At 38.6% G+C, this 14,394-nt stretch overlaps 1 protein-coding gene across 1 annotated transcript; it reads right to left on the reverse strand.

Moving 5' to 3' along the window:
• Positions 1–814: 814 nt before the first annotated feature.
• LOC135707046 (facilitated trehalose transporter Tret1-2 homolog) lies at positions 815–11,511 on the reverse strand. The gene is made up of 9 exons (XM_065229120.1): positions 11,431–11,511; positions 11,139–11,371; positions 10,944–11,074; positions 2,012–2,204; positions 1,792–1,948; positions 1,507–1,721; positions 1,161–1,361; positions 1,037–1,102; positions 815–979 (listed from the first exon to the last, which is right to left on the reverse strand). Exons 1-9 carry the CDS (start codon positions 11,477–11,479, stop codon positions 830–832), a joined length of 1,395 nt encoding a protein of 464 aa, XP_065085192.1. The 5' UTR covers positions 11,480–11,511; the 3' UTR covers positions 815–829.
• Between the last annotated feature and the right edge of the window lie 2,883 nt (positions 11,512–14,394).

A 14,394-nucleotide genomic window follows, 5' to 3' on the forward strand; every position in this document is an offset into this window, starting at 1 on the left:
GGGAACTTCGTTAAATTTCAAGGAACTTTCAAGATGCTCAAGAATATTTGTAGATGTAGATTAGACCTGTTCGTTTTAAAACGAAATGTTCGGAATGTAACAGGTCAACCGTGATTACTGTTCGTCATGTTAATTTGAACTTCTGTGCAAATTTTCAGCAAAATCGGTGATGATTTAGAGGTGCTTCAAGTTAATTTTATGTTTTTAAGGTAATTTACGGCTTATTACATTTGTATCTCGAGACAGAAACAACGAAAACGGCTGTAGCAACTTTCATAGAAAAGCTTAATGTGTTATCTATCAACTTTGTTACCAAAAGTTGACTATTCAAAGTGATTTTATTGAAGTTTGACTTAGTTTCATGCTCGAAAATATCTTTAAAAGTGAAGAATTTTAAAGTATTTGTTCTACGAATTTTCCACCCATATGATATAAAAATGTGTAACAACAGAGCCAATAAAAGTTTCAATTAGATTGACAGAACAAAGTTACATTGCTCTTCAATGACGACCGATGACTGTTTCATTGATATATGATTTTGTCATAAATATGAAACCTCAGTAGACGTGTTTTTTTTTTTTATCAAAGGCAAGTTTCAATTCAGGAAATCATTTTTTTATAGCAAGTGAGTGGAAGAAACCCTACCCTGGGTTGTACTCAAACGCTTGCTGCCGACCTTTCCTGGCGCTAGATAGTGTTACATTCTTGTCCGCTGCGTGAGGTATGGAAAAATGAAGAGTGGACTATATTGGATTAAATGAAGACCCACATAACTTCTTTCAGAAATTAAAATTTCACTTTGTTATTAGTTGTATATCATCTTTTTTCTTCAACTCATGAGCTTAGCGATGGTACTGAAACTTTTTCCTTTGGTTTCCGGTACGACGATTGCCACGAAAATTGCACCACTCAGCGAACAGATCGAAAATACCAGCATCGTTCCGTGCATTCCAAGTAACTCGAATAAAGTTGAAACGAACTGCAAGTAATTCTTTGAAGTTTACTTTATAAGACGCTCAGTTCAAGTTATCCTCACCTTAACAGACATAAAGGCAAAGAACCATGAGATACCCATACAGAAGCTGAAGATAAATCCTTTAACCTAAAACACAGAATGAAACTGTAGTCACTTAATAGATGAAGAAACTCGACAAGTTTACCTTCTGTGGAACAATCTCGGCCAGGACCACAAATGGCAAGGGCAGGGCACCTAGGGAAGCGAGCAAAATCACAAACGAAAAACATACCAGCGGCAGCCAAGTTAACGACTCCACGTCATGGCCAATATTTTTGGCATATGAATATCCAGCGAAAATTGAAAGACCAATTGCCATTCCAGCGCCGGAAATAATTAGCAGCAGCTGAAAGGTATGATTCAGTTACTAGGAGGCAAATTAAATCGAAATCAAAACTTAGTCAGATGTTCGGTGCATTACGGTAAATCAGATTGTTTTTTTTTGCGATGAATGCAAAGTAACCGTCGTTTCGCTTATTTGCCATCCTAACCTTTCGCCCAGCACGTTCGACCAACATAGTTGAAAAGTACGACCCAACCATCTGTATGGACCCGGTCACAATAGCGGACATGTTTACGGGCAGCGTTGATCCGGACTCTGCAAAAATCGTTGCCGTGTAGTTGAGCATTGCAAAACAACCACAAAATTGGTTAAATGCCATCAAGCTGATTCCAATCAGGAATGCCTTCCTGGCGTGGGGTGTCACTGCAAGTAGACAAAAGCACACAACAAACAATCAACAAACTCTCCCATCGTACCACCCTCAGCAACCAACCTAAATCCCTCCACGTGATTTGATTGATCTGAATGGCTTGCTTTTCACCGTCACCAAAAATGTCCTTCAGCCTGCCAAGCTCCTGATGGAATTCGATAGAAACATGTTGCGTCCCGGGGCGATATCCACGATAGAACCTGAGAGAATTTTCCGATCGCTGTAAATAGAATTTAATGAGAAGCCATTCGATTGCATTGTCTCGATGACTGGTTTAGATTACCTGGGGCTCGTTTCTCCTCATCAAATAGAAAGGTGTATCTGGAATCATTGGAAATCCTACTAGGAAAACTACTGGAACGACAATCAGTATGTAAGGCACGATTTCGTACGGTAAATAGGCCCCCAGTGTGTACATAATCAGAAGGCCAAGATTACTCGAAAATACCAGTGTCGATGCAAGTAGACCACGGATCCTAAATCAGTGTAAGATTAGTTAAACTTCAGATGATTAGGGTAAGTGCGCCAGTTGCTGGCCATGGTGACCCAGCAATTGGCATTGGCTTAAAAACACATCATTTTATGAATTAAAGTGTATTTCATTAGCAGGCTAGAAGACATAATTTCTTAAAGATAATTACATAAGTGGAGCAAGTAAGCTATGTCAATTGGATAGGTTTTGCTTCAAATTCGGCACCACTCTAACTTCATTACCGATCCGACTACCGAGATTACCGGAATCTGGTATTATCGGTAAGCGGGTCAGAAATGGAATTTGTGAGCTCCCTAATTTGAAGCGAACCAGATCAAATCAATATCGTGTGCGTTATCTAATCCCACTAATTTTAAACCACATTTAGATATTCAAGTATTTTAGGATTTTATTTTAAAATACCGTATGCGTGATAATGTTTGCACCATCGTACAAATAAGGTTCCCGTTTCACCTGTGCATACACGTAACCTATAGCGCATACCGTAGTAGGCTGTGTATAAAAGAAAATGATTTACTTAGTTTGACAGTTGCACCATGACGAAGTGGCAGCGTATTCGTGATTTGTCCCACGCGCAAATGTCGCAAAAAGACATTTCAATCGCCGTGGGAGTGTCCCGGTGGATCGTCAAAAGGTTCCGAGGGTTATCGCTGCTATCAAAAGGAAGATTCGGGTGAATCCAGTGTGTTCAATAAAGAAAATGGCAAAGGAACGCGGGATCAGTGACTTTACGGCATGGAAGATAGTAGATGAAGATTGCGGGGCGAAGTCGAGGGCACGGAAAAAACTCACATGATAACCAACCGCATCCGGGAGCTACGAGTCGAATGATGCAAGAAAATCTTGAACTTCCTTAAGCGAAAAAATCCGGTAATCCTGTTCACCGACGAGAGCATGTTTACCGTCGATCCCGTATCAAATTCCAGAACCGTTCTCTTCCGGTAAAAGACATGGCCGACGAGCACAAGAACATGTATCTGACCAAGCATCCTGCTAGCGTTATGGTGTTTGGGTTGGTGGCTTCCGATGGCAAAATATGGACCCGGTGTTCATTCCAGAAGGCGAGAAGGTCAACACGGAGGTCTTCATCGGGATTTTAAGTAAGTATGTTCTTCCGTGGATCAAAGAACAGTACGGTCCAAAGTCAAATGTTGTATTTCAACGAGATGGGGCTCCGTGCCACACCTCGAACCGCACTCAGAAGTGGTTGCAGGAACATATTCCGTTCTGGGCGAAGGATATATGGCCGCCATCCAGTCCCGATCTTAATCCGCTGGATTACTCAATATGGCGCGTCATGAAGGCCAAGGCCTGTTCTAAACGCCACCCGAGTACAGCAAGTCTTAGACAAACTTTGACCCGTACCTGGAGAGAAATGGATCCAGACTACATTATTAGAACCTGCCGTGCATTCCGGAAGCGTGTGGAGGCCGTAATTGCAGCAAGTGGAAACTCGATCGATGATTAACATAGTTTAAGACTCTGAGAAACATCCCCCTTTGAATAAATAAAAAAAAACTCAAGAACGAAAATTTTAAGAGTTTTTTTTTTAATTTTGACATTGCTCAATGGTGCAAACATTATCACACATATGGTATAAATACGAACAGTAGCAAGATTTCCGGATGAAACCTCCAGTTGAACTAAACCACCATTAATTCAATGTACCATTAAAATTATGTTTTACCTTTTGCACATTTTAGTGACTTGGTCACTATTTTCAAGCTAGTTTCCTAGTAACTTTTTTTTTTGTAGCCAGTCACTATTTTTAACTTTTCTATTTCAAGATTTACCATTCTTTATGCAGTGTGTAAGATTTTAAAGTTGAATCGATGCCTCCTTCGTTCTATTTTTTCGGTTTTGTGCTTCTATAGAGCTTTTATGCTTTTATTGGCTATTCATTTGGCTGAATAACATCCTCTGGGTTTTCTAGGTTTTTCCAGATCTTTAAAGGATAGTTTCCAGGTTTATAATAAGACAGCTATTTTTAAATGCTTTAAAAATTTGCTCTTTTTTTGCTAAAATAATAACAGCAATTAATGCAAACGTTTTCAAGACATGACAATCAGTTTTAACGAAACACTTTTACAATCAAATCCATTTAATGTAGAAGTTTAACAATTGCTTAATTTTAGTTAGTCTAAGATCTTGAAACACACAAAAACTTGAAGAAATTTTCAAATTCAAGATATTGAACTATGAAAATTAAGGAATGAATTAGGGAAACAAAAAATATGATTTATTTAAAGTTTTAAATTAACTCTATGAAAGATTGGAAATCTTCAGTGAACTCCTATTAACTTCACAACATTTGTAGAAACTTTACAGAAGTTCTGTGGAACGATAGGAAACACTGGATATTTCAGTGAAACTTTATAAACAAACTGCAAGAACATAAGGTAAGTTAACATCCTGAGGAAGCTTTAAGAACCTCAAAGCAATAAGGTTCCGAACAACTGCAGGAAGTTTAAAAAAGCTCATAGAATTTAAGAGAATTTCACCGTTGTCAAGAGAAATTTGCGGAAACTTCAGCAAAGCTCCGAGAGAAAGTCTGGAAAACAATAACCAATATATGATGTTTCGAAAAATGTAAGAGTATTTTTAATGTTATATCATGGAAATTTCATGAAGTTTTAAACATTGAAAAAATTGGCGTATTTGATAAGAGAACATTATTTAAAAAAATACGAGAACTTTAAACAAGCACCGATATCTTCAAGAAATTCTATAGAGCTTCTAAGAAATTAAGATATTTGTAGGTGTTTCATGATATTCAGTGAAGTTCACAGTACTTCAAGGACAATCAGATTACTTCAGAACAATCCCATTAACTTAAAGAAATGTGCAGCGACTTACAAGGAGTTCCACGTTATTATGGGATATTCCGAGAATTCTATGATTGTTCTAAAAACATCAGAAGCGTCAGCAAATTTTTAATCATATATTTACAGTCATTCTAAATTGGTAGTTTTGTTCCTTATCGAAAAATAATAGAATCGTATATTATTTTATTTTGTCATCAGAGTGCCCATTTCCATGTTAGGTTAGTCCAAAAAATGTTTTTTTAAATGGCTATTTTCAAACATATATAGCCTTTTAACCACTTAGTCGATCTCGAAGATCAAAATATCAAATGAAATTTAATTAGGAATATTCTGTAGGAAAAATATACTGGTAAGAAAAAAATTAACATTTGTTTGTTTATTTGTTTATTTGTTTAGTAGTGTAAAGAACATCACGGTGGCGCCGACTGGGATTGAACCCAGGCCTGCTGAGGTGAGAGGAAATCACGCTTACCACACCACCGGCGCCGCTAACGTCGATTTGTTGTAGAATAGAAGGACAATCGATTCTGTCCTGTAGAATGTCTGCCACAAACAGGGCCCTTGTCGTATCTCTTCGACTCCACAAAGGATCTAAGTGAATTAACTGGCACCGACTTACGTAGCTTGGAAGGCGATGAGGATCTCTCCAAGGCAATCGTCGAAGGGCAAACCATTCATCGTTGAATGGACTCTACTCTTTGTACACTATTTTGGTAATTGGGATTCCATACAGGGCAGCATGCAGTATTCTAACACCGACCGGACGAGGGAGCAGTTAATTGATTTCAAACAGTAGATGTCCGTGAAACTTTTAGCTATCCTGAAAATAAGGCCAAGCGTTCTGGATGCCTTGTCGCTCAGGTACGAGATATGCTGGCTGTATGTGAGTTGACAATCTAAGATGACTCCCAGATCCTTAATGTGATTCACACGATGTACGTCAACGCCTTCTAGGATATAACTGAATGTAATTGAATGTTTCTTCAGTGAGAACGTGATTACTGAACATTTTGTTGGAATTACAACCATGCAGTTCAGTTGGCACCAATTTGCAAAAGCTTGAGTTGGAGTTGGAGAAGGTGGCAGTCAGCGATGGCTCGGATTCGGAGATAGATTTTCATGTCGTCTGCGATCGACAGTCGTGGACCGTCGAGGACGAAATTTACGTCGATGAAATACATAAGAAATATCAACGGGCCGAGGTGGCTACCTTGCGGAATACCCGAAGTGGCAGGTAACGAAGGAGATCGGCAGCCGTCGATTGCAACATTCAACTGACGATCAGATGTATAGGATGCGAACCATCGTAGGAGACTGCCGTTTATACCGAGCCTATCCAGTTTGGCGGTCGCTATAGGACGGTTCAACTTGTCGAAGGCGGCTGATAGGTCAGTGTAGATGACATCTGTTTGCATATGGTCTGTCATACTCTCCGTAATGTACGAGGTGAAACACAGAAGGTTGGAAGTAGTCGACCGCCCTGCCATGAAACCATGCTGGTCTTCGCTCAAGTGTTGCTTGAAGTGAGAGACTAATGGTTCCATAACGACCAACTCGAACAGTTTAGATATGGCACACAACGATGTGATGCCGCGATAGTTTTTTTTTTTTATCTAGTTCGTTTATTTGGAAGGCTCAATCGCGTTAGCTTTACGGAGCCGATAATTCATTGTTCACTGTGTGTAACAAGATTCACTTAATTCTATGTCTAGTAGGAGTTGGGCCGATTACTCGCGGCTTACTCGAGGTTAGAAGGGTACATTTTCGAAGGATAGGATCAGGGGAGGAGCTTGGGGTAGGGTTTCGTTTTCTCATCAGAGCGTTGTCGCCTGCCGCGATAGTTGTCGATGTTTCTTTTGCACCCCTTCTTATGCACTGGAAACATCTCAGCCGATTTCCAGCAGGAAGGAAACACCCCACTGGAAAGGAACAAGGCAGAGAGGAGCCACCAGGCTATCGATGTGTTGCTTGAGAAAGACGGAAGGAACTCCATCAGGTCCAGGCTTAAATGAAGACTTCAGTTGCGAAACCGCCCCTGGTTATCATAGCGAGGTCGATGTTGATAGCTGCCAAAGATTGACCAGACATTGGAACATTACTGGCTGCTAGAGAAACGTGCTCGTCAAGTAGGTTCTCATCCGAGAATACAAACTTGGTTGAGAACAGACGGCAAATGTCCTGAGGGGATTAAGCTTCTTCGCCGTTCAGTACCATAGCCGATGGAAGGCCAGACTCCTTTCATTGCTCATTCACATAATTCCAAAAAGTTTTCGGGTGAGAATGAAGCTTCCGTTGAACATCTCGTTGATAACGCCGATAACATTGGTGACTGGTTCGTTGATTCGCATGATTGATCCTCGCATAATGGTCCTTGAGTTGTAGGGTGTGGTACTTGGTGTATTTTCTTAGCGCGGCTCTTTTGGAAGACTTTAACATACGGAGTTCACTTGTTTGCCAAAGATGATGATTACTTTGTCTAGGAACTTTTTTCGGAACGTGTCGCTCAATGACGTAAGCCAAAATATGCGAGAGCGTTTGGGCAGCTGCATTGACATCGACAGGGATGAGTATCCTGTGCCAGTCCAAATTCGAAAGAAGTTTCCCGATACTGTCGTGGTCAGCAGGTGGAATGATCTCAGGAATTTGGTTGCCTTCAAGTGCAATAGCTAAAGGAGGATGGTGTGGAACAGTGTTTATCAACGGAGAAACAGCCATAGTTTTTGAAGTTTTAGTTTTGGATTTTCACTCAAATAAATATAGATCAAATCAAATAGGTTTAGATTATGTGACTATGTTAGCTTTGTATCAATGGAGACGCATGGTAGTCTAGTCGCAGGGAAGTATTGAGCGAAAACATGGAAATGGTCACCCTCATGACAAAATAATAAAAAAATACGGGTCTAACATTTTGCGATAAGGAACAAAACTACAATTTTTTACGAAATTCTTAGAACTGCTATCTAGTTTTGCTATGGAATGGCTGTATATATATCAGAAAATTTGTCGAAACATTAAACCAATTTAGGGATCTTCAGGTAAGCATAGACAACTTCAGGAATGTCCAGATAAGTTCATGAAAAATTGTTGATTTAAGGCAAAGTTCCGTGAGCGTTTATAAAACCTATGAAAAATTTTGGAAACTTCAAGGCAATTCAATTAATTTCAGTGAAATTTCAGGCTCTTATAAAAAAAAATAGGGCAGTCTAGAGGACGTTTTAGGAAATTCAGAAATCTTTGGTGCAGTTTTAATTTAATTTGGATAGTATTGGAAAAGCTTACTAAAACTCGTTATGACTCACGAAATTTTCTCTTGGTAAACTTTGCGATATATTGCAAACTTTTCCAACGCTTGTTTAGATTATTGAAGAAGTTTTGAATTAATGTCGATAACTTAAGGGCAGTTCCATGAACTTCAGAAAAAACTTGAGAACTTTAGTTAATTTTCACTATTGAATTTCATCAAGTCCCGTCATATATTAATGTATGAGTTAGGTAAAGGAGCGTGCGTTTGACTAGTAATGTCACATTAATGGCTCTTCGCTCAATTTCATCTTCTGTTCAATTTTCACACAGTCGCACTCTATCAGAACTATCAACATATCCTCTTCAGAACTTTCTCTAGTTAATAAATTATCACATCACATCACATCAAGCTTCAAGTTGATATAAATATAGCATTTTCAACCCACTCTGAAAAGCATAGAACTAAATTATGAAAATTGCGGCAGCTAAACAATTTCCAGAAATTTCAGGAAAAAAAAACTTCACAGATGTGCAGAGATCTTCAAAAACATTTCTAGAGCTTCATATAAGTCTTTGGAACTTATACAAAACATAATATAAGATACATCAGGAGCTTTCTTGAACATTTGCAAAATGAAGGATCATTTGATAGAAGCTTAATAAGCTCCAAAAATTGGAGAAATTTCAGAAGGAGTTCAGTGTCATTAATTTCATAACATTAAAGATGATCCCAAACTTTCAGAGAACTTCATCCAATTATTGAGGCCTTTACATAAGTTTGGAAATTCTTAAGCATTTTTAGGACCAGGCATGGACAATTATATACATTAATTTCGTGCATTGAGTTACAGTAATTTGCCTCTAACTTTTTTCATAAACATAATTCTGGAAAATGATGTATTGAGCTTATGTAATTTTTGATATTAACTACAACTTTTCAAAAGACTCAGATCTGTATCTCTTATGCGTTATGGACCAGAGCGAACATAACCCACCTTTTTTTTTCACTTAATGTAAATTACATTCACTGATAAACAATAACAAGTTCTGCCCGCTCTGGTTTGTCATGCATAAGAAATAGAGATTTGAGTTATATACAAAAGTTGTAGCTTAAATTAAAGTTTCATACATTAGTTTACGTCATTCTGTTGATACAAAAAGTTTGAGGCAAATTAATTTAAATGAATGCACGAAATTAATGCACATGATTTATCATGCCTGTTTAGCACAGTTCAATTCTATTAATGGCACAAGATTCATGAGAACTAAAAAAGAAAAACTTATCTTCTATACTTAGTATCGATACCTTCAGGACAGAACATAGAGCTTAAGAGCAGTTCAGTTAACATTAGAGATATTATATAAAGAAGTTTTGAGAACCTCAGTGAATTGTTAAAACATTAGAGAAGACTCATGATCGTTAGGAAAATTGAGGAAACTTTAGGAAGACCGAAAAAGTTCATAGAAGTTTTAAAATTGAATAAGAAGTATTGTGAGCTGCAGACAAGTCTCACAAACTACAAAGGCCTAAAAGGCAGTTCTATTATATAAAGGAAAATTTTGGAAACCTTCCTGTAGCTTCGAAGACCTCAGAATAGTCCATTCCATATTCAACAGAGATTTTTCATGAAATATCACTTTGAGTTCTCCTCAGCATCCGCTTTATATTCTCTCGAAACTCCGGAAGTATTCTAGAAACTCACTAGGCAAGCTTCTTTGAATTCTTTAAAAAATATCACCAGAATATGCTTAGATCACTTCTCTCAATTCCAATGAAATATTCCTAACAATCTCGATGGAACTAAATTTTCTTTGAATTTTCTTTGGAATTACCATGAAATTCTTCGCAGTAAGAAACTCTTTGTAAACATTCTTTGAATTTTCATTGGATTTATTTCAGATTTCCTTTTGAATCTCAATCCTACCATTGGCATTCTACTAGCATTGAAAGTCTCCTAAGAGGTGATTTGCATTTCTTCTTATAAATTCCTTAGATTTCTCCTCGTAATTTGTTTGACAAACTCTTCTGGAATTATTTTACGAATTCCTTTGACAATTTCCAGGAGATATTCTCTGATTTAATTATATTCTTCCTTAAGCATCATTCCTCCCCAATCTTATGTTGATGCAGATAGTTCTAATTCAGTTAGTTTTACAAACCATGTTTGTTCACGTTTCATATTTTACGGTTTAGTTCGATTACATAACGATTAAACATATTTATTTTTAATTGTGTATAGATGATACTCGCACTGTTGTCTATTGTTAGATTAGCAGATGCAAGATATTAAAGTAAAGCTTTGTGTTGAGCTGCACAATTGAACAGAATAGAAACAAGATTATAGCAAAATTTCTTATTAACTATAGAACTTGATATAGTTATGTTATAGTTCTGTTCTTCGATGTACGTTTCCAACCCGTAAGATTTGTCTAGACCGGTGCAATAATCAAACCCACCGCCTTCGGCTTGGTAATACCGTTTCTTATCAGACTAGGCTATCTGAGGCCTAGTATGCACTGATGCCAAAAAAATAAACAAATAAGTATTACGAAATTTCTGAAATTTTCAGTTTCTAAATCACAAGCATAAAGAACTAAAAAGTCCTACTGGCATACCTAAACACAAATTAACCAAGCCTCACACATGTTCATACCTGTCTTCTGCGATTTCCGCGATGAACATAGGAATTACCATATAGCAGACTCCACCTCCAAATCCAGCCAGGAATCGCATCGCTATCAAATGATACACGTTTTTCGCAACAATAATCAACACCCCGGAAATCTAGGAAAACCATACAAATTAGAACATGCAAACTGATACAGCCAATATGGCACCCTTGAGCTACCATTTGTGAAATCACTGCAGTGTATGCAGTCCACTTCCGCCCGTACCGATCGGCCATCCAGCACGACACAATGTTCCCCACGAGTCCTCCTAGACAAAGGGTGGCTCCTATCCAGGAGCCTTCCTCCGAACTAATCGGTCCACTAGGTAACGGCGATTCCGGCGACTTCAAAATAGGAATCGACGGGGACATCCAACCGGAACTTGCTCCATAACTGATGCCCAACAGGTTTACTGTGGACAATACTCACTGTTTAACAAATTTCAATGACCAATTTGGCAAGCAAACTCACAGACAAATGTTGCAAAGTATTGATTTCTAGCACTGTTTGTTTGCTTCATGATAGATATGACAACATGCAATCTAACGTAAACTCAACCTTGAAAAATTTGCTCTAGGCCAGACCTTGAACACTACCAACCACGATGTTCCAACTGAAACTGGAGATTTTCAGCAGATTCATAATGGAACCCATAAATAATGCTTATTTGTTTTTTATTCTCAATTGCAGCCAGTATGGTGAAGCCATATGCAAAGAAATTCGTGCAGCTAGGTTTTCGTTGGCATTGTCCGGAAGTCTGAAATACGTATATCACAAAGTAATTAGTGCCTCGGGACAGTAGGTGAACAAGAAGAGTATAAATAAAACTGGGTTCAGTGAGCTTCCACCAAATCCTCGGGTGCTTCTACTATTGCCATGCAGTAATCTTTTAACCCTTTCACTACCGTTCTTGGATTTTATTCCCCCGGTTTACCAGCCTTTGTGCAGCTTGTTCGTCAGCGGTTGAAGTGATAGCGTGCAGCAGGAGACAGTTTGTTAATCTGTATGTTTTATTGCTTAAACAAGCGTGTGAAACGATGTGTGATCTGTTGATGGATGTCAGGGAAGGTTTCCTAGCAAAAATACCAGGACAGTCATAATTGCACCAGCCAGCGACGTGAACAGAACGATGTACAGTCATGCCAGATTAATCATCTGTATTTTAAGCTACACAGATATTTTTCGATTTTCAGCGTCAAAAATCTGTAGCCAAAATACAGATTTCTGTATGAAAAAATGTCTAAAAATCTGAACCATTCCAGAAAAATCTGTGTATGTGGCAACACTGCATACAGTGCGTGTCGGAAAAATAGAACCCTCTACAATAGAGTGGCCCACATTAATACGAGGGAATTTTTTTTAATATATTTTTACGGGTAAACCCCTAAATTTGTGCCATTAGGTGAGAAAACCACTCTCTGAAAATTTCAGCTCATTTGGATATAACACGAGCTGGCGCTTTTGCTTTTTAATTTATTGGGTGAAGAAAATTATTGTATTATTAATGTATGGAAAAATAAAATTTCTTCACTCTTTCGTGCATAGAACTCGTTCAGCAAACTCGATTAAGCTCAGAATTTCAGCACACGCAGCTTTAAATATAATGAACAACTTTGCTCCAGACAGCATCACGATTCAAGTTAGGGGACGTCCATTAATTATGTCACATATATAGGGGGGAGGAGGGGTTTTAGGGCCTAGGGCCTCATAGCCTAGTCAGTAAAGGCACGGTATTACCAAGCCGGAGGCGGTAGGTTCGATTCCCGGTCCGGTCGAGGGAATCTTTCGGGTTGGAAATTTTCTCGACTTCCCTGGGCATAGAGTATCATTGTGCTTGTCATACAATATACAAATTCATGCATTGGTATTGGCATCGAAAGCTATCAATTAATAACTGTGGAAGTGCATTTAGAACACTAAGTTGAGAGCACGCAATAAGCTAATATGCGCTAAGCAATAAGCTTGAAATGCGAACAAGAAGAAGAAGGGGGTTTTGAAAACTGTGACGAGCCATACAATAAAAATGAAAGTCCATATAAAAAATGTGACAAAGGGGGGAGGGGGGGTTGAAAATGGGCCAAATTTGCGTGACATAATTAATGGACCATCCCTTAGTAGTATGAAGATATTAATTAATTATGTTCATTTTGTTCGTTTATTGCATCTTTATCTTTATCTTTATCTTTATTCTTTATCTTTATTGGGAGCAGGGAAAAGCCCATTTGTGTGCAGCTTATAAAAGCTTTTTTTTCTGAAATGGGCATAAAACCTCCTCATCTTTTCGCATCAACAGAATAGTACATTCAAAATGATACAGTATTAACTTAACACTAAACAAAATATAACCACAGACAAACAGGCATAACACATTAAATATTTCTCATTGTAAAACATCGTCGCTTAAATATTCCCGTGATCTGGTGAGTCCACTGGGGTGGGCAGTACGCTGAACAGATGGTTGTAGTGTGTAAACGTCAAACGCAAGGGAAATGACTATGCGCGCCACAGGTGGCGGTAATACCAACTACGATACTTTTAAATTGACCGTTAAATGCTTGTTCGACGAGCAGAGTGTTATGTATGTTTGTCTGTGATATAACCTTATTCTGTTTATTACTACTACCTATAATTTGTAGCCGACACTGGCCGATCTCGGTTAAGCCTGCGGCTTAAGCGCCACTCCGGTAAAGGAGACCGCAGGCCACGTTGAGTTTGCCCGGATGAGACTGCCCCAGGGCGAGTCCAAGTGAAAATCTTCCTAAAAAGAAGAGATCGAGCCAGCTTGACTACTACCGAATTTGATCGATTAGAAACCTCTATTTCGAAACAGCATAATCTCTTAAAACATCGAAATAACTCCAAAAAGCTCCCGGTAAGAGAATACACAAACCCTAAACGACGTTCCACGTCAAGTTCTCCTCATCAGAAGTTTCACTTAAATTCCGCCAGAGGCGCAGCTGCAGCAAAAGAGGTACGCAACATAACAGTCAAATTCCGACCACGCGGAAGACAACAACATAATTACACGGACCCGAAAACAACGTAAGATACTTTTTTCCTCTCATTCTAATCTTTGATAGGACTGATCAACAACATTACATCAATTTCAAATCAAACATTTATTTCACAACGGAAAACGGTAAGTTGAGATTTTATTATTAACAAAAGCATGCTTTTACGAAATTTCCATTGTTTGTATATTTTCTACTCCTCTTTATTCTATTGCTCTATCTAGTTCTATCCTTGTGTGCGTAACTACCTATATGTGCTGTGCTCTTGTGTCTCTTTCTGATGAATCCCACGACGATGCAGCAAGCGGGGAACGGCTAAGCTTGGCACCCGGGTGTCTAACATTGATGGGTTGGGTGGGCATCCATGTATGACGTTACGTGCGCAAGTTTGTCTTGCCGACACCTAACCTTACAATTCTTGGAC

Source organism: Ochlerotatus camptorhynchus, unplaced genomic scaffold (genome assembly GCF_037179485.1).
Source record: "Ochlerotatus camptorhynchus isolate MF236.1 unplaced genomic scaffold, CSIRO-AGI_Acam_v1.1 ptg000001l, whole genome shotgun sequence".
Taxonomy (NCBI): Eukaryota; Metazoa; Arthropoda; class Insecta; order Diptera; family Culicidae; genus Ochlerotatus; species Ochlerotatus camptorhynchus.

Coding starts and splice junctions, on each gene's coding strand:
- LOC135707046 (XM_065229120.1), bottom strand. CDS start 11,479: ATGAAGCAAACAAACAGTGCTAGAAATCAATACTTTGCAACATTTGTC. Junction 1,949..2,011: donor TGAGGAGAAACGAGCCCCAG/GTAATCTAAACC, acceptor TTCTATTTACAG/CGATCGGAAAATTCTCTCAG. Junction 1,722..1,791: donor AATCACGTGGAGGGATTTAG/GTTGGTTGCTGA, acceptor GTCTACTTGCAG/TGACACCCCACGCCAGGAAG.